At 47.3% G+C, this 20,578-nt stretch overlaps 1 protein-coding gene across 1 annotated transcript in view; it reads right to left on the reverse strand.

The window, feature by feature from the left end:
- Positions 1-20,578, reverse strand: part of GRIK4 (glutamate ionotropic receptor kainate type subunit 4) — a 138,984-nt gene that overhangs the window by 38,237 nt on the left and 80,169 nt on the right. The window contains exons 7-8 of the mRNA XM_085316835.1: positions 7,947-8,108; positions 937-1,089 (exon numbers count right to left, since the gene is read on the reverse strand). Of these exons, the coding sequence (XP_085172961.1) occupies positions 937-1,089; positions 7,947-8,108 (315 nt within the window). The remainder of the gene's footprint in view (positions 1-936; positions 1,090-7,946; positions 8,109-20,578) is intronic.

The raw sequence follows: 20,578 nt of genomic DNA on the forward strand, positions 1-20,578 counted from the left end.
TAATCGTCTCACGCTGAATCACTGGCTGGGGATTCCTCCACAAACCGTTGCACGTGCTGTTTCACTACATCGGGCCTGCGTTTAACACAGGAGCATGTTGCAAAGGGAGRCAAGGTGATTGTCTAGCTTCACTGGGCAAATTAAACGTCGCTCGCTTGCTGCTGAAGCACCTTTTCAGTAACAGCAGCAYGCTAATGGGCCTCCTAAAAGAGCCAAGGGGAGCTGAAGAATTTTATTGCCTTTGACCAAGGGTGAGATTTAAAGTAGGCTTCACATGCCYGGGCCAAAGCACCATAAAGCTCCTGTTTGGCTGATCCTCCCTTTAGGAAAATGTCTCATGGAATTTCCTCTTCTCATGACATTTCAGTTGCATCCCAAACAGCATCAGAAAGCATGCTCCTTCTGCAGGCTTCCAGCCCAAAAATAGAGCTCAACTTCAGTTCCGAGGGATCAGTGTGACAAACTCCAACCATTTCATGGAGCTGAAATTTGGGGGTCTGCTCTTGTGCCAGAACGACATTTGATCTGTTCCAGTAATCGGTGCTTTTAGGTTCAAAGAAGACCAAACCCCCTTCATAGGGAAACTCACCTCTTGGCACTAATCTTTGAGCAGTTGTACTGCATGACCTTATATCAACTCAAGTTCACTCAAAACAGGGCTCAAATCACTTAGAAACATTCACAATTTTTTTTAAAATTCATTGAATTTCATTTTTTCTGTGGCAAAGCCTGAAAGATAGAGTTTCATGTTGTTCCAAGGCCAGTGACAAACCGTCTCTCAGATCTCCTCTTTTCATTCCCAGTGCTACCTTCAAACAGATCGATACTCTGTGCTCAAAAACTCTGCCGACATCAACGTGTACGTACAAATTTTTTGCTTCTGGCAGGGAAAAGCACTAGCTACTGACACAGCAGCAAACTTCAGTCCCTTCTCACCATTCTCAGATAGTTCATCAGGCTGGTGCCGTGCTGCCAGATCTGGGCAGATCCACAGGACAAGGGCTTCACACCAATCTCCTGGCTCCGGTTCAGCTCCTGCACTGCACTCACCACAGCATAAACAGCATCAAAGAGCAACGCTGAAGAGAGCTGGGGGCAAAGGGAAGAAAAATTGAGACCCTTCAGGACTGGCATTGAAAGATAGAAAATCAAATAAGGCTTAGACCTTCTTTGTGCTGTATAGCCAAGATGTACACTAAGGAAAGAGGCAGTCTGCTCCATTCGCCAGGCAGGTGGCCTAGATGGTTGCACACAGGACATCACTCTCGAAGCCTACATATGCTCACATACTCCGGCCGAGCCTGGGAGCTGGAGACCTGGCCTCTCCCTGGCTGCAGCTCCTCCCCAGTTGGCCTGGGGACATGGCATCTGCAAACGGTCCAAGGCAGATGGATATTTTTTGCAGTTGCCAAGACAAAGAACCACTATCACTGCCCTCTCCAGACTGTCGACCAGCCTCTTTCTGCACCTTTGGCACCTTGCAGCAAGCTGGAGAGGGCTTTGTCCAGAACCCTGGTTAGATCAGTGTCCTTGGCTGACTCCACGCAGAGAGCAGGCGCTAAGTGCCTACCACCCTGCTCCAGCAACACTGTGTACAACTGTGCACCGACCTGACGGGATCTGAAGGCAGGGGCAAGTTTGGCAGTGGCATCCCTGAACCGTAGTTCTTTGTGAGCCTGCACAGGGATCACTGGGACATGTGTAATCCCATGTGTAATCAAGTTGCGGGGTTTTTTGGGCCCTTTGGTTCAATCTGCTCACCAAGACTGACATGGGGAACACTCCTGAGAGCATCAGGGTCATTCAGAGCTCAGAAAATAGGCATACGGGCAGAATAAAGATCCAATTTTTGCACCCACAACACAAAAAATGACTATGACGTTTTAGCCTTTATTAGGCATCGGAGAATCCTCATTCAAGCACCACTATGAGATGCAGATCAACAAGAAATGAAGCTTAGCTGCTCTCAGACAACTTAGCTCTCAGACCCCACAGAGACCATTTATTTCCTCACTACAGCCTCCGGTTTCCTGCCAACTATTATCTACACTGTAACTGCATTGCTGAAGCAATGGCCAGAACCCACAGAGCTCGTCCCCTCTCCTTTTCACCTTTGTTTTGTTTGCCCTTAATCAGATTTCTTTGTCCATCAAGCCTCACGCACTGTTTCTTACCCATGCACAACTGTTTTGATGTTTTTGATGTAGTTGCTAATCGTTCATTTGCGCTCTCATGTTCATTGCTGCGACTAAGATTTCACTTTTAATTATTGTCACCTCCTGACTCTGCTGGAATTAAGCTGTTGCAGCTCATTACTATGAAGGCTACATTTTCCTCATGGCTACTTCAGAGAGCAGCCTCTTGCCACCCCAGCTCCCAGCAACGTACTCAGTGTCTAGCCTGTGCCTCCTTCTCCCCATCTTACACCATTCATGACTGATGACAGTTCAGCAATATCTGAATCTCCTGTTCCTCCCCAAGTCTGATTAGGTTTATTCACTTCTGCCGGTTGCCCAGCAGGGACAGTCTCACCCAGTTCAATCATCCCAGTGAACCTTTGGTTCCCATCAACATTACTAATTTGAACAGAGTGAGACAGATTTAACCCTGATTGATCTTACTCAGATCAGTGGTAAAAATTTGGTTGACTTCAATGACCTCAGATTAGGCAGTTAACAAGCAACCTAAGGCTTAAAAATGTACAAATCGGCATGAGTTAAAATGCATGATTACAGCCAAATGCTAAAAAAATCCCCACCAACCACTAGCTCTGCTAGCACAGGCAGTCCCTCAGTATTTCTGCCTCCTCTCCCCTGGTACTGACTCACATTTGCTCTCTCAGTGATTCTCCCTGCACCTACCTGCTTGTCTATTACTACCTGCTTAGTCTGTCCATGCTCTTGCACAGATTGTATCCAGGCACTTTGCAGTAAGCTTTAAGCAACTTGACTGGCATCTGCTGGTCTTGGACCCAATCCCTCCTCCCATGCAACAGGCAGCATCTTTTATCATCAGTGTTATAAGCATTCGACTAATAATATGAACTGACTGACTCCTGAGCTATGAAATATTATTACAGCTATTTTACAGGAGAAAAATGGTAGTGCCGAGGAGCTGAGCAGCTTGCCTGAGGACATATGAAGAGCCAGAGGCAGAGCGGGAGCAGCACTTGGGCTTCCTCCCGCCTATCGAGTCTCAAACACGAGACACCACGGTTCCCTTTATAATCACAGGGAACGTCTCTCCTGTGCTTCTTCCTTTATGTTTGATGATAAGTCGTCTGCCTTTTTCACTTAGTATTCACATCTGTTCTAAGAATTCCCCTCCTGGGAAGCATTTTCTAGAGTTTCTTAAAGGAGCTGATACATCCTTCTCTCTACTCCTACTTTTTCCCCTTAGTACAAGGTCTTCTCCTACGAACTCTAAATAGGACTTCTCTGGCCAGTATCACTCCCTACCTTGGCCTCTGTTCAAGAAAGCTCTTTARCACACACTTAATTTTAACCATGGACTGAATCCCATTCAAATTACAGGATACCATATATGATTATCAATTGCTTTCCTGAATCAGGACCCATACTAACAGCAATTGGTCAATGACAATATTCTGAGAATAAATCAAACCCCTGCAACCCCAAAGTCTCACCAACTCACACCAGACCTGAAAATTGGCCCAGCATTTTTAATTGTCTCCTGTTGGGTTTTCATTTCCATTTTCTCTGAGCAGTTAATGATCTCTTAATAGCTGTTGAGCAATAAACTTGTAGATCTTAGTGAAGCATTCAACATTATTGATTGGAATATTTTACTTCTTAGCCTTAAACAATTTGCTAGGATTTCTGGTGGGGCCCTATATGATTTCAAGCATTWAGGGAACAGGGAGGCAGCTGTGATACAGAAAACGAAGTCCTCTCAGTAGGGCACGGGAAATCCCTCCCATGTCCTCAACTTACCTTCCCATGTCCTCAACTTGCCTCCTTTAATTTTTCTTTTTTTTTTAATCACAGTTTTTTTTTCAGAAGCACCTCATTTCCATTTCTTACTTCATCATTTCTTATGCCAGCCATTCCCTGCCCYACTGGGCTCAAAACCAGGATCCTACGCCAACCTCTCAATCCTGGGTGCCCTGAAGCATGACACAAACACATGGGGGCCTGGCAACATAGCAACATGCAAGTAAAGAGATCCAGACACCTCCCTCAATTCTCCCTTCAATATCACTTTAAAACCTCCCTAGGACTGAGTGCTGATGGTTTTTAGGCCTTTACTTGCCTGTATTACACTCCTCTTTCCTCTGCTTAAAGGTCTTTCATAGGTAGGTAAGTGTCTTTTACCAAGGTTAACTAGGGCGGGGGGGTCCCACAAGCTCACCACTTCCAGCTMTCTCCTACTACCCATAAGGGCATGGGCAAAAAGCTCATTTAGTTACCACCGAGTTAAGCTAGGCTGACTTTGCACTGGAGCAGACGCAGAGCAGCCACGTGTTCTCTCACRCCTTGAGGCCACAACCTCTCGCAGAGCGGAGCAGAGAGCTGGAGGCACTATCTTGTTAACTTGCTCCAAGAGGATTCAGCAGGGACTACCTGTCACTGCTCTCAGGTACATGGCCTCAGGTTTCTCCACGTCGCTGGTAAAGCCTCTCCCTACTTTCACGTTCTCGTTTTAAACCACAGCTTTGTCACGCTCATGAAAAGCTGATTTGCTTGCTAACAAATTGATTCTCTTCCTCGCATACCTCACCTGATTTGTACAGATCACCGTAGTTTTTGTACTTTTCTTACGATGTAGTAGCTCTGCGACAGACTGCACATGAAAGATTGGTAAGCTCAGCGCTGGTCCCCCCCCCTCCCAGGTTCCTGGGTCTCAGGAGACTTCCCTCAAACCTTAAAGCTTAATTCTTGGTGATGAAAGTTGCTGATGAAAATTGCAACTTGATGGATGCCTCATCAGAGCAAGGCTCCAGCAGACGGYGGGCTGGGCAGACAGGCTCGTCGCTCCGCTCCCCCGGGCGGGCTGGTCAGCTGCACCAGGAGCAAGCTGTACCCAAGAAATAATCACAGGTTGCGCTGCAGGGCACCAACACGCTACAAAGCATGGGGAGCAAATGGCTAWTTCGAAAGGGGCAAGAAACAGATCTCCAGCCCTTGCACGCAGAAGGCAGAACCACTCTGCCTGGTGCATTTAAGGCAACTGCCAGAGCCCCTGATCTCTGGAGCAGGGGCAGTACCTGATCTCAGCCCTGGTGCACTACGGCTCCTTGCTGGATGCAGCACAGCCTCCTCTAACCGCCAAGTCTGGCCTTCTAGAAACTAACAGCAGGTTCAGTGCGGTTGAGTGGAAGATCCCACTGTATTTTTTATTTACAGAAATATCCCACATAAAGGCTATGTTTAAAGGCAAGCTGTTYTGCAGGGAAATATGGGCAGGTTTGGGTGGTTCTGGTTTTGCAGTTTTGTACTATTTTTTTTTTCCTTCCTAGAGCATTGTCATCTGTAWCTTTGCCCCCAAACATAACACAAAGAATTAAAACCATTAAAATCCTGTGAAATAGACTTTACAATCTGGATTTTATTCAATGAAATAAACACTTAATTACAAACATCTGTTTTAGCCTAAATTCTAATTACCTAATCTAGCCATCTGTAATTTGAATGATTTTGTCTGATTTCCTTTCTTTGCAATGTGATTAATGAGAATGGCATTAGAGCAAGCAGCTCCCTCCTCCTTCCTGAGATGCCTTCTCAGCCCTTGCAAGAAAGCCCTGGGATTTTGCAGCTCACAGGAAACCTCCCTCCTGTCACTTCCAGCTGTTGAGCTTCCTTTTCTCTTTTTAGTATGATCTATCCCAAGAGATGTCTGCTTCTCTGGACTAAAAGGGTAAGTTCTTACACAGGCACTCTCCAAGAGACGAGACCAGCCTGGTTTCCAAAGGTAGGGAAACAGTGCACTGCAAAATAACGGATTCCTCTAGCAGATACAGGTGAGGACACAACTGTTCAGCTTGGGAATATTGCATTTCACYAGAGCCAGAGGCAGGCACTTTCCTCCTCACCTGGGACAGGATGGCTCACTGGTGATGGAAGTCTCAGTAAGAACACAGAGCAAACCTCACTTTAATCAGAAACAAACAAGCAGCTTTTGGTTAAGACTCTGGACCACAGTTCAGGAAAACTGAATCTGTTTTCCAGCAGTGCTTCAGACCACCTGTCTCTGATAATGGAATAAATCACTTCTCTTCCGTACCTCAATGCCCTATCTATACAACAAGAATAACATTTCCTCCTATGTGGCTGAACAACATCTAGCACACYGAGAGCTACCTGGTACAGCCAACAACAGCCTGAGAGCAGGTGCTTGGGAAGCCAGCTAGGAGAAGGCACTCCAGCCCCAAGAAGGTCCTCCAACACCACCAGGGCTGGACTTGCCATGGAGCAGTTTAGGATCAGTGTGATCCAGTGTGACTGAGCCCCCCCTCCCCCCCCCAAGTGGTGTCCTCTCGGGATCAGCAGGAAGCTCATTACATTGCTGGAAGTGATTTATGAATGAACGGAAACAACAATTAAGCCAGCTGGCTTAATATTACATTGAGGGGTGATTTAGGCTCAGGCTCACAAAACGAACATCTCTATTCAGCTCTGAACTCATTCACTCTTCAAAAAACACACTGCAATAGGGCATACTCTTGCACCCTTCCACCTACAGATTATTCTGGTCATTCAAGATAACCTAGGGTAAGAAGGAACAGCGAGCTCAGTTATTTTCTGCAATGTGCCTGTTYCTAGTGTCTTCTCTTTCTCTTATTAGAAGGAAATTAGTTTTTAATGTCTCTGGACAGTCCTGCAACTGTTATCCAAATAAAGCTTCCTGACAGAGATCCTACGGAGATTTAGCTGGTCAGTGAGCTCACTGCAGCCATGGTGCAGGAGGGCTGTGCTGAGGGAGAAGCAGGCTGGTCTCTGTCATGTACTCGCGACAGCCTGAGCTCCACTGTTTCTATGCAAGCCAAGGGGCTGCAGATACAAAGGTCAGAAAACTTTTTTTTTTTTTTTTCTTTTTTTTCTTTTTTTTTCTTTTTCCCTGCTTAGTGTCACTTTGTAGCAATAATAAGGAGGCTTTCAGCAATACACAGCTGCCTCAGGTTGTCAAGGGGACTCTGAGATCATTAAAAAGATGCAAACGGTTGCACTGATGGCAATTTCCTCTCCCTTCTCCCAGCTCCAGCGAGAGCCCCCTGCATGCCCAACCTGGTAAATCCGCTTTGCGAACCTTCCCAGTTATTCAGAGTCCCTGAGGGGGAAGATTTCAGCTCTGATCTGCAGGCTCATCAGGGAGACATTAAAGCATGCAACATAACAGAGCCTTTTGGCAATTGCTTAAGCCCAGCTCTCCTTGTGCTATTTGCATCCAGACTCCTCCTTTCACTTCCACAAGCAGTTCTCCTAAGGTAAATACACAGGGGCAAACTTCACAAAGGTAACGCTGAATCAGGGTGGCATTCCCTCCTACACTTACACATAAATATTATTCAAATTAAGATAGACATGAATTTCAAGCAGCACAGATAAGACCKTTAAAGCTCTAAGCCCTTCTTCTTCCCAGAGGTCTCTTTGGGCAATTGCAGGCTGTCAGATGATTGCCTTCATATTCTCCAAATTTGGAGAACATCGTGTATGTCACAGCTTGTTACCACAAGCCCAGAGGTTAGCGGGATTAAATCAGAGGTTAGCAGTATTAAATAACAGACAATAGCATGAACCTACACCTTGGAGACCTTCTACCTCTACCTGGTGTTTGCAATGCATTGTCAATGCCTGCTCAGAATAAGCCTGCAGCTCTTTTCACTAGGTTTCCCTTGCCTCTTGAACTCCTTTGGCCCATGTTCCAGATGGACCTGCTGCAGCTTCTGACCAAAGAAGGCTGTGGGTCATGGGAAAGATTTTACTTACCGCTGGCCCAGTAAAAGGAGCATGATCACAGTTCTCCTGCCAGGACTGGTTGAGGCTCTGGACAAACTCTTGGAAGAATGAGTGAGACTGGTTGAAAATGGAAAATCCCAGGATATTGACTCGGTCATCCAGCAGGCTGTCCAATCGCTGGAGGGAAAACTCCTAAAGCAGCCCAGAAATCCAAACCAGAAATTGGATTAGAGAAGAAAGCAGGCACTAAAAGCTTCAAAATCATACAATACCATCGAAGGGGAGACGGGACCAAGAAGCTAAGAGAACTGCGCACAGTCTACAACCTCCAAGTCAGGGTTGAAATCCACCCACCTGCTGGTAAGGAACAGCCTGCGTGCTAACCATGACTGGTCATGGGCCAGAGATGGACTCAGMTGGCAGCCCGTCTTAGACTTTTATCTAAGATGTTGGCTAAGTCCAGTATGCCGCTTGGCAAACTCCATAAAAAGGTCAAAAAATCCCAAAGTGAGCTGCGGAAACTTTTCATTCTTGAGCCATGGTTCCTGCCAAACAGCCCTGAGGTGTACAGGTAGGCTTAGCAGGAAGAATTTTTGTACTTAGTAGGGGTCGTGTCACATGGACTTCCTCTTTCAAAATAGAAAGTAGTGCTATTCTGACAGAGCAGCAGGAGGTTCCCTGAAACAGAAGGGTTACGGCCGAGGTAGGAAGATGCTTGACTGTTTTCAAATGAAGCAAATAACCTGTTCCAATGGTCAGAGAAGGTCAATTCATGTATGGGAGGACCAGAGCAAAGTGGTATTTAGGAGATCTATACTTCCCRTGCAAAGTCCTTTCCAAAGCACTGCCACAAAAGGATCCCTGCTCTGCGCAGCGCGAGAGCACTGCTGTGCCCATGCATCGCTCACAAAGCCAGCTGGCATTCAGCGCACACAAACCTCCAGTCTCCAGGGAAGCCGCTCCAGCCCATTTCACAAGCCCTGCCATTGCGCCCCGCTGCTCTGTGTCCTAATAGCCCAGGCCTCCTCGACGGCAGGTTTCCTCCTAATCCCCTCACTTCACCTGCATTGCTTGCGCTCAGATAAATAAATAAAGGGTCAGGGACCATTTCACTTTTAAAAGCGAGAGCAAAGGAAGCGAGAGCCAGTTTGYATCCCTGGGGAGCGTCAGGGAACGCTCAGTTTCCGAGCTCCGTTTCCCTCTGGGAGTTGCAACTGCTCCCTGCCATGGCTGAGAGCTCCAGATGGTAACAGCAGCACACYGGCTGCAGCCCTCCAGCCCAGCTCGGGGCATGAGGAATCCCCCAGGCCACCAAGAGCAGCAGACTATGGACACCCACGTCTGGAAAGAAATTCATGTCCTTCCTTTATTGTTTTTAATTTCCTCTGAAAAAACCCTGAACAGAACTAGGGCCGGAGCTGCAACTACCACTTGCCAAGTGAAGCTGCTGCAGCTCCACCATTTCCAATCTGTTGATACTGAGCTTTAATTATCAAACCGAAGTAGTTCCCCCACACAGGGCATGCCTACATTGCTCCCAGGTGCTGGTCAGAGGGTCTTCTGCTCTCACTGAGGCACGGGGAGATGCACCTGCACTAAGGACCCAAACCTTACAACTGCTGCAGGGAGAGGGTCACGCAATATTGGGGTTAGAGCTCCACAGTTAGGAAGCTCCTGCTGGACTCACTGCTCAGTTACTGATTTGTTAGCCTTGGTCAGGACATTTCATGTTTGAGGCCATAGTTTTGCCCATCCATAAAAAGGACATGACACTAGCTTCCTCGTGCTGTCACGTAATGGTAGGAGACACCGCTCTAGGGAGTCTTAATGCCCCTGCGGAGGATGCTTTGACTGCTCCGCAGAGTCCTGCTATTCCTTTTCCGAGGAACAAGGTGGTAAGATGACAAGGGCTGTAAAAAAATACAAGCAAAAGGGAGAGCTGCTCAAGTCAGCAGAAGCATTATTCGACAAAGTCAGTTTTCTGGAGAAGAGTCCAGCCCTCCTTGTCCTATTAGCAGCAAATAATGGTGCCTTCTTCACTAATTTCTCTTTTGCTAATTGCTAAAATGGAGTGAGAAGGTGGGAGCAATAGTTTTAGAAATTGCTGGATACCCTTGCTCTTCCATCACTAATATGAATGTCTTTTGGCTCGGTGGACTATGAGATCTCAGCGAGTCTAGTCATTTTTTCTCGTTCCTGCRTATGTGGGCATGTAGGAACAACGTCCATAAATCTCCAGAACAGGGAGTTACAAGACTATCCCAGCACGGCAAACTCCTACGAGAATGTGATCAGGCACAGGATTAAGTGCATTTTGGACACAACTGCATTAACATTAGGTAACATGAAATTGCCTGTGAACTATTGATTCATTTGAATGATATTATCCTCCTGCCTTCTTGACAGGTTATCCATTTGCACACCGCATCCTGTCAACCTGCAGAACGAGGGCAGATGGCTAATGAGGGCCTGGGCCTGCGGAGAGCCTGGATGCGCGCAGAGCAGCAGGAGACGCGTTAAGCCCCTGCAGAACGACACCTCCTCCCAGGCAGGACTGGGAGGCAAACGGTGCGGGGCACAAAGCAACCGGCCACCTGAGCGGCCCATCGGCTTCCTTATACGGAGGAGGCAAATGGCACATATATTCCAAAACGGCCACAAAGTCCAAGGCTTCAGTCTCAGGCCAGACCTCCCGAAACTCAAGGCATCTGAAATTGGTGCCTTTATCTATTTCTCCCCTGAAAACCTTTCTCAGCTTTTAACGTTGCTCAGGCCCCGGCAGAGCTGTTACGGTCTTCCTTTAGCCCRCTTCCTTTTTACTTTTAGTTACGAATTCCTTCAAGCGGGAAATCAGCAGCACTGCTCTCACTGTGCGAAGGGGGAAACTGAGGCACGGGCAGCAGCGCAGTTTGCCCAGGTCATGCAATGGCCACGACGCTGAGCCCAGAGCTCCCGAGTACAACCCCAGCGCTTTGGCCACCAGGATTTTCAGTCTCCGTTAGCTGACCAGCTAGCAGGGGTTATTCCCACCRCACAGCAAGGCTCCCTGTGGAGCTCGTGGTGGGAGCGTGGCCCTTCCAGAGGACACTCCTGCCCGTTTCGACTCCCACCCTCTCTGAAGAGCCCCTCTCCCCACCGAGGATGGAGGCAGAGGCCGACAGCAGATACGCTGGACAAAGTAGCTAAAAGCAGACACTGTGTATGCTCCCCACAGAGTCAAAATCCAACTCAAACATTAACAGTAGCTTTTTTTCAGCTCACACTTGGGCTTTTCAGTGCAAGCTTTGGTCATCTTCTACAGCCAACTCTCTCTGTATCTGTCTTTTTCTAGGTAAACCTCCAGCTAAAGGAAACCCCATTTCTCTTGCTGTCATACTCATAAAGCATCCGCTCCATAACGCATGGGGATCGCACGGCCTGCATAAAACCATTTCCCCTGCACTGTTTCCCTTTTCTTTCTTCACCTCTGGCTCCAACCTTCTTCGTTTATATGTTTTTCCATCAGATGTGCACCAAAAATGCGTGCTGCCCAGATCAGAAACAAGCCACTGAACCAAGAGTTGCCTATGCAATAAGATGGAGATAAACAGCCCTTGGGGGACACACTTCATCTGGAATGGAATAAGAGAGATTTGGCAAGGTCAGCCTTGCTACAGAGGGCAAAGAGGTGAGAGCATCCGGATACTTCAGCTGCTGCCAGCTCAGCTTCTACCCCTGTTTGTTTTTTCTTTCCGGTATGTTCATTCACAACGCTTGACATTTTCGAATCCATGTTTTGCAAACACAAACTCATTTGCTATTCATGGCCTGCGCCACTCAGCTGATTTCCAGAGCCTCACGGCCCATCAGTCAGCCTGGTGCACCTTGCACCCTCCCAGAGTGAATATCTGGGTTTCTGGTGACGAGTCATGGTTGAACAGTCCAGCACAGAGGCCTCCTGCAATGCTACCTGCAAGTACCGACTGTAATGAGAGGAGTGGAAAATTCTGCTCTTGGACATCACAAGGTATACAATCTTAGATGGCTCTTTTCACCATATATTGTATGCAAGCATTAACGCATTTACCTTTCCAAAGRTCAGACCAAGGGAGAGAAATACTGTCCCTATTTTTAAAATGAGACTCCGACAGACAAATGACTCTCTAAAGGGTATACCGGGATTCTGTGTCAGATCCAAAGATTTCTCAGTGAGGTCAACTCTACAAGATGCATACTGAAGGCCATTTTTGCCTTTAACTAGAAAAAAGAAATTAAACAGGCCAAGCAGAACTACAGGCTGATCTTGCCTTGACTGCTAGACAAAGATGATGGGGCTGGTACTTACACATTTAATAGTTCTGCAACTGCCTTTCTCTCCTCTTCTCATGCATTTGCTGTTTCTTATCTGCAGTGCTGGCTGATGCCATTGCAGGACAGAAGACAGCTTTTAATGCAATAAGAGCAAGGAGCCATTAGGGAAATAACTCAAACCTGCCAGCAGATCTACTTTATGGAGACTCCAAGCCCTCACGTGCCTCGCCCTAGCCTCCTCCATGCCCCTTTGGCTAGAGACCATGGGCTCCGTGCTCCCCCCCGCTCTCTTGTAAAAACCACCTGCACACAGTTTTGTAACCGCATGCCTTCAGCAAGATCAGAGTACTTGGCGAACGCAAGTGGGCACCAACCAGGGAGGTGGGTACAAACTGCAACCTCCTCTGACTATTGCCCTATTCCACAGCCAAAGATTTTTTTATTCGCCTCCTTATAAGGGTATAATCACAACAGTTCACCAGCATTTCGCCCTCTGTTTCAGCCCAACTCCCTATAACAGTCTTATGCCAACCAGTGTAGCCGAAGACACAAGGATGAGCATAAAAAAACATGTTTGCATTAATTTCAGGTACACAAATTCTGCCTGCCTGAATTCTATCCCTCTTTGGGCTTGATTATTAGAGTGCCCACAATAAGTCAATATATTGGTTGTGAAATCTCAGAAAATATAGGCCTTTGGGGTCTGCAGCCAGAATTAATGAACTTTCGTAAAAGAAAAATCCCCAGGTTTTGCTCAAATCACAGCCAAGTCTGCAGCAGCACCAGGCAATTACAGTGTAGATTTTCTGACTTCTACTACAGGGCCGCAACCACTAAATATGTGCTGTTAAATAACAACACTTAGCAATTCTATGGCACTCTATATCTTCCAAGTGCTAGGCACACATTAGCTAATTGAACACAAAGGGGTTCCCTGGGAGATGGCACCGGAGGAGTTATTARGGGATGAAGTCACTCTTGGGTTTCTGTTCCTCATGTGGCACTCGACCCGCATTCTCACTTACAGCATCAGACAAAACCTTTGGAGTGACCTGAACATTTGGATCATTGGGAAAACCTGCCTAATAAAATCTACACAGTCAAGCTCTGTAATTCATGATTTTAAAACCATGAGCTTGGATTTTCTAGAATCACGAGCCGTGAATTACGATCTGCGGATTTATAGGCTATAGTCTCCATTTCATTAGGAATATAAACCCAGAAGGTGCGAGCATATTAAGCAGTGCAAGTCTCTTGACTCACACGTTCGCATCACATACTGGCCTCATCCTGACTAGGACTCAGCACCCACAACCCCTCTCCAGCCTCAGCCAGTGCTGTCAATGGGGCTCCTGCAAAGTCTGATTGAAATTCCACTCCTATCTTGCCACTTCCATTCTGGTTCTTCAATAAAATAACATCAATATGCTGTTCTTCACATTGTCACTGTCAGGGTGCTTTTGCAAAGTGCTTTATGAATGTATAAAATCACTAGCATAACCCCATGGTTATATCTGCCAGGAAATTATTATACCCWCAATAGAGAGGAGTAAACTGAGGCACAGAGCAATAAAAAGCAAGCAAGCAAAAATCTGAATGCTAGAGCCAGCCTAAAAGAGGCAGGGGATAGCAGTGTGCCTTAAGATGCAAAGCATAAAAGCAAGCACTTCCATTTATGTATGTAATTGAGTAACTTCCCAAACTTGCMCCTGACTCATCAACCAAGGCAGAACGCACAAACGATGTCCAGGCCTTCCCTAGCTGTTGGGCATGCTTCCTCAGCAACCAGGAAACCTTGTCACTGCCACGTAGCAGCTCCCTTCTCTGCTTTGACTGCTCCCACGGATTTCCACTGGAGATGGGGCACACGGGTGACAGACCGCAGATACAAGGCTGCCAGCGTCCCTCCCAGCTCAGCCTGAGGCACCCACCTTGCAGGGTCTCATCACTGCCTACGTGCTGCACAGGGCTGCAGGAGGAAACCTGTGCTCGGGAGACACATCCCACACAACCCCACATCCCGGTCCAGGTCCAGCCACCCTCACTCTCACTCTTCCAACTTCCCCGTCAGTTAGAGAGCACTGACTGCGCYCTCTCTCCCAAGATTTAACATCTGAAAAGACACCTGAAACCTCTGTGTGGAGAGGGCTAGTGAAGCAGGGGATTATTCCCATTATAATAGCCTGCCTGATAAGCAAATGTGTTTTAAACCGTGGAGCTGCGGACCCTTGAGAGTCCCCTGCGTCGTCTCGCTGTGGTCTCACTCCAGCGAGCGGCTCTCGGTAATTGCTCGTCGCGCTGCACAGAGACGGCCGGGTTGCTATTGCTCAGCTCTGCACCAGCTATTGAGCTCCTTCTAGCTTTATCGATTTAGCTGGTGATATTGTTTTGCATCCCATTTRTGTGCACAGGACCTCACTCCTTTACTTGATTCTCATCACACTTTTAATAAGCTAACCCACCCGGGAAGCAGGGAGATGGCAGCGCCTACCCCCACACTAGGCAGAACTACACAGAGTGGCTGTGTTTCACTTTTGAGTGACTCCAAGACCTTCCCACACCCTGCCCTACAGCACCCCGTCCCAAGCACCCAGCACAAACTGATGTGCTCATTCCATCTCCTCCGACACCAAGATGCTCCCGTCCCTGCCTCTGCTCTCTCACACACACAYCTGCTTATCTTCCCCTCTTAACTACTGCAAGGACTTGACTGGATTTTCAGACACGCTGATTAGCAGCCTCCAAAGCATGCTCCCGCGGTGCCACTGCCCAGCATTCGGGGAGGAACGCCCGCTGCTGCCCGCCAGCCGCGCTGCGTTGACCTCGCTTCCCTTGACGCCAGCCAAGATCCGGCCCTCCGACGTCGGGGCAGGGAGGCTGGTTGACACCCGCCGCGGACTCGCCTGCGGGGCGAACTGTTCTGTTCCTTCTCTATTTTTGYGTGGGATGGGAAGGAGAATACTGGGCCAAAGCTTCAATTTCTCTATTAGTCAGTTCTCACTCTGGCACACCTTTGATTTCAAGACTGTTTGGGGCTTAGAAAAGCCATCGTCTTCCAAACGTGGACTTACAATTCCCATATTGAAATTGCCCGGCAGCTTTTATGCAGGAGCCAAACTTTCAGCTAGAGCAAGATCAGCATGGTCCTTGTCACCTCCTTGCCAATGTCACCGGGTGCCAGCGTGTGCCATTACTCACCATTTGGGATTAACCGGAAAAGATAAAATATTTCAGTTTTTGACACCTCAGCCAAACAAAACCCTCCCGAGGGAGGCTTTCCCCAGGCAGCGGGTGGCAGGATTTCTGCACTCAGCCTGAAGGGGCGGCAGKTGGGATCTTGTTCCCGTTTACACTGGATCTGGTGCAACCGCTCTGGAGTCACTCCAGGTTCTCACAGCCAGAGACAAATCACACAAGAGTCTTGAGCAAGCCTCACTGACAGACAGGGGAACAGACGGACTGATCTTACTCAAATGAATGGCTAAAAATTGATTCTTTTCAAGAAAGGTGAAAAGACTTTGCGGATGTTGAGTCACTAAAGGGAGGTGAGGTCCACAACAGCACTCCCATACTGATGGAGATAATTCACAGCAGCAAGAGTAGAAGGAATWAAGAGTTTGCATCGGTGGCGGACATGAAACACTGGGATTCAAGTGAGTAACATTCCCAGGAGGTTGGTGGGGCAAAGAAGGCCACCTATGCTGCCTTCATAAAACGGAGAGAGATAGATCTATAGCACTACCTCACCGCCGGCCTCGTGCAGGCCAGAGCAGAGAAAATACCTCTCTACGCCTTGTTGCCATCAGGGCTGAGTGGCTAAGTCTGTTAATCATTCCTAAGCTGCTCTAAGAACATATTTATTTACTGAAGTGGACAATATTATGCTAAGTGCTTTATGGTTTTCTTGAAAGGATCGGTTTATTTATAAAGTATTGACAGAGTCAATAACTTTATAATGGGCCACATGTAAAAATCAATTCCTCTGGAAGAAAAAAAGTCATCATAGCAAGAAACTGTGTCCTTTTGAGTAGGTAAGAGGATGGGGAAGATCTATCCCATTGTACCAGTAACATCATGTTACTGGGCCATTCATGTAGTTAAACAGGATCTGTGAACTCAATAAACTTGGTGGAAATTTAGGAAAACTGTCCATATGTAATCTGATTGCTCTTAGGAGGTTATTGCCTCACTAATCCATCAGAATATGCCATATGCAAGTAAGGATGAGTCTTTTATCTCATCGTGTAAGGACCGCTGTTAAATTTTGGAGGCTGTTCTTCAAATGAGAGCACTTTTGCAAAATACATTGGGAACATCCTTGGTAAAAGCCATTTACTTCAGCTTCTCTGCAGGGAGCCCGAGGTCTGAAGAGTGACAAATCCTCAAAGAGGTCAAATACTAACACTGGGACCTGTAAAGTACAGATCTGGGAAAACATGGGACAGAGAGTCTAAAAGACCAACAGGATGAAGCAGCATGTGGGCAGGGGAAAAAAAAAAGTGATTTGCTCTCACAGCAGAGGACAGAAGGCATATGTGAGAGAATAATTTACTCAACTGGAAATCAAACACAGGATAGACTTCCTATAGGACTTGGAACGATGAATAAAGAACACTCAAGATAGGTAAGATAATTCAGGCAGGAAAACACCGAGATGTAGGATTCACTGCTGTGTCAAAAGTCTTCCTTTCCTCACACTAACTAAAATGAGGAGAAATTGCTTTGGCACTCTCACAAAATCTGGATGTCCATTTGCCTGCTACCACATGCCAAGGAAAATGTGAACCATAAATCCAGGGAATGACTGTGGCTCTGCAAAAAGGTTTGCATCAGCTACCAGAAATTTGGAAGGCAGGCAGGACTGCAAGGTAAAATCTGTCAAAGGATGATGGAGAGTTTGATTCTCTAGGGCTGCTGAAGAACTCGGAGAGAACCTAGCCTGAGCGAGGGAAGTTTAAGATAGGCAGATCTAGTGCAGCAGGGTGCAAATGCCACAGCCCATGTTGGAGTCTGAACAGCCCGACGGTGACACAAAAAGGGAAGGTAACTGGAGCAAAGTTGCATGGTAGATCAACGGCGCAAAACAGGACTAGAACCCAAAGCTCTGCCGTCCCACTCGGCTATGAATCTCTAGACTGCTTTATCTCTGATTTAGTTTATATCATTTCTCCCTTCCGAAGGATCTTACTGCAGCAACAAACTAGGGCTGAAATTTGAGACGCTGTCTAGGCAATTTGGCCGCTGGACTCCCGCCAGTTCAGGTGGGGCACCCAGACCAATGATGCCATTTTGAAAACCTCACCCTACAGGAAAGGCAACCTCTTCASAAATCACTAACAAAGAATAAAAAACAAAAATAAAAAATAAAAAAATCCAGCAAAACTGATTTATCTGGTCTCTGGATATTGAACATGGCAGCTGTTTTATCAGCAACAACACCTCCACACAATATTGTTGGGGAACTAAACTAAATCCAATGAATAGACTATCTGACTCAAGGCACTAGTAAAACTCCTTTACACCTTCCTCCTTACAGTAATAATTTTAATTGTTTCAATTATTTCCATCTAATCTCCTTGATAGATGTTTTCAAATTTAAACCCAGCCCAAGGTCCATAAGTTATATTAAAAAAAGGAAAAAAAAAACAAAACAGATGAAAACAACAAGCAGCTACACAGAATTAATAAAGCCACAAGAATTAATTCCAGCACAGGACTTTAGATGCATCCAACATCACTCCTGCTCTGCACTGCTGATAATTTCAAGARTTTCCAGTACTAGGAGAAACAATATTTTTCAATCCACAACAGCCTGCCTGCAATGCTCTATWTATGCATTGTCCTTATTATTGTTATTATAAATCAAATTAGTCAATTTGGCCTCAAGTTTTACCCCCTCTTTTCTCAAACATTATCTAGTTCTATTTCTCAACTAAACAAATTGCTCTCCTCCTGCGTTATTTGCTGGCGGTGAGGGCTGTGCGCCGTGCAGGAGGGAGCCTGCCGCGACGTGCTCGGCAACGCAGCACCGGAGCGGCGCAGCGTTCCCGGGAGGACGACAGCGATGGGGCAACGAGCTCGCCCCAGCACAGTCCAACCCACCCGCAGGGCGGCAACCTGCCACAGCGCCAGAATTTGCCATGGATCGCTGCATGGAAACTGCAGCCCTTCCACATGGGTAAACCCCAGAGGAGTCCCAGAAGCAAGGGAGGGTCACCAYGGGAAGATGCCAGCAAGGGATGCAGGTCAAATTCAGACTTCCTGCAAGGGAAACGGAGACAAAAGGGTGYCTGCTTCCCGCGAGTACCCGAAACACCAATGGTGGGCACAGAGAAGACAAATACCAGAGAACGGCTCTGCTCCATGAGTTTTATCCCTCAGACTCCTGGAAAATCTGTTGAGCTTCTGCTGCCAACAGAAAGGGTCCTCTGAGCTGGCTGAAGGAGGCTGATAATGAATTTGCACGCAGCCAATTAGCCGTGGTTATTTTTGCAGCAGGTCTCGCGCCTCTGCCTCGTCTCAGACGGAGATGCCTCCGGGGGCAGCCGAGGACTTCCTCGCTTGCTCCCACGGTCTTCCTCCTAGGGCTGCCTCCTGCTCTGGGGCACCGCTCCGCCCCCCGCCGAGCTGCGCAGCGGGTAACGTTCATGGGACCCGCGATCTCCAGGCTTTCCGCACAGGAGCCGGCCACCCCGAGCATCACCCCGAGCATCACCCCGAGCATCACCCCGAGCATCACCCCGCGCGGTGCAGCGCCGGGGAGCTGTGGCAGCTTGCCTCCACCCAGCGCTCCGCAGAGGAAGGAGCGGAGAGACATAACTAGCTATCAGTTAGGATACGCTTATTAAATAAAATTAATGCCAGAACATAGACAGAGAATTCCCGTCTACTGCCTGAGGGCAGCTGTTTAATGCAGCATTTTATCCCCTTTTCTCTTCTTTCTGGCCTGAAATATTTCACCGTCTCCAAGTAGTTTGATGCCATACAGACTGTCTATTCCCTTCTGATGGGTTTTGCCTCCATTTAAAGTCATCTTTTTGCTTGCTCCCCTTGACAGCAGTTCACTATGATTTTATCTTTTCTATTAGGCAGTGATTGCAAAACCTCAGAGGGTTCATTAGGAACTTGATAATCCCTCCAGATTTATTAGCCTAAATTGCTCACTCCCATCTCTCATCCCTATTTAAATATTACTAATTTCCTTAACCATCTCTACCATCTGCCCAGGTTTTGCCCAATATCACCTTTCTTCTTTTACAATCTCTGTCAAAAATCTGGTTAGTTTTGCAGAGGGTTGGTCTTTAGGACAAAGCAGCAAAATAAATCAGGGTAAATAGATTTATCTCCTGTGAGAGTGAATATGCACCAAATTCATTTCTTTCTAATCTGCCTCACAATTGCAGTACAGGGTTTCAAAGACAGATCTCAGCTTTTGACCAACACACAAACCCATGCTCAAAAGTAGGACCAGGGTGGGGTGCCTTGATTTTAATTATTTCTGTTGTGGGAACACCACCTACGAACATGGACTTCCTCGTGCTAGGAGGTGTGCAGATCTTACTTATAATTTGCATTATAGCAACACTAGCAAGTCCAAATTATGAATTGGGACCCCCAATTCATACAGCTAAGGAAAAAAAAATAGTACCTTGGATGTGTGATGAACAAAGTGGGRAAGAAGCCCTCCCTCTCCCAAACACGGCGGAGCGTGGGAGGTAGGAAGCTAGAGCCAGCTACAAGGGGCTGTGTTTGGGAAGGGCTCACACAGGTGCTCCCTACTTGCTGGAATTAGGAGATGTTCCAAACAGTGCAACATTTTGACCAGGAATGGAGGGGGACAGTCATCATCGTTTACCAGGTCTGTAAGCAGCACGGTCACACTCCCGTTTGGCGCTGGGACAGGAGGTGAGAAATGSTAAAGCAGCAGCAACTGCCTTAACACAAGCAACCTTAAAAAGAATAAAAAACGGGTGACCTTCACATCCTGAGAGCCCAGTGCCTGTCACAGGCTCCCTCCCTCCASCTATTTCCCTTCCTTTTACTTCCCTGTCAGGTACCAATCATTTCTGCGGGAAAAAGGAGGACCAGCGAGCTACGTCTCGCCAAACAGATATAAAGCAAGGTTAGGACTTATGGACTGCAGGCTGAGCAGGAACCTGAATGCTATTAGCTCAGGTGGGAAGCTTGCGGGTAGCATTTTTCTAYTGCCGACATCTCCTTTTAGTATCCCGTTTTCCATTCCGCACCCCAGTTGCTCTCTGGGCTTTCAACCCCTCCGTTTCACTCTTCCCCCCTCCTTTTCTCCGCTAAAGCTCTCCTTCCTACACGTTTGGCTCCATCCGTTCCCRTCTGTCTCCCACCCAAACACAAAG

This window comes from Rhea americana, unplaced genomic scaffold (assembly GCF_003343005.1).
Source record: "Rhea americana isolate MKP2758 unplaced genomic scaffold, rheAme1 scaffold_48, whole genome shotgun sequence".
NCBI classification, from domain to species: Eukaryota; Metazoa; Chordata; class Aves; order Rheiformes; family Rheidae; genus Rhea; species Rhea americana.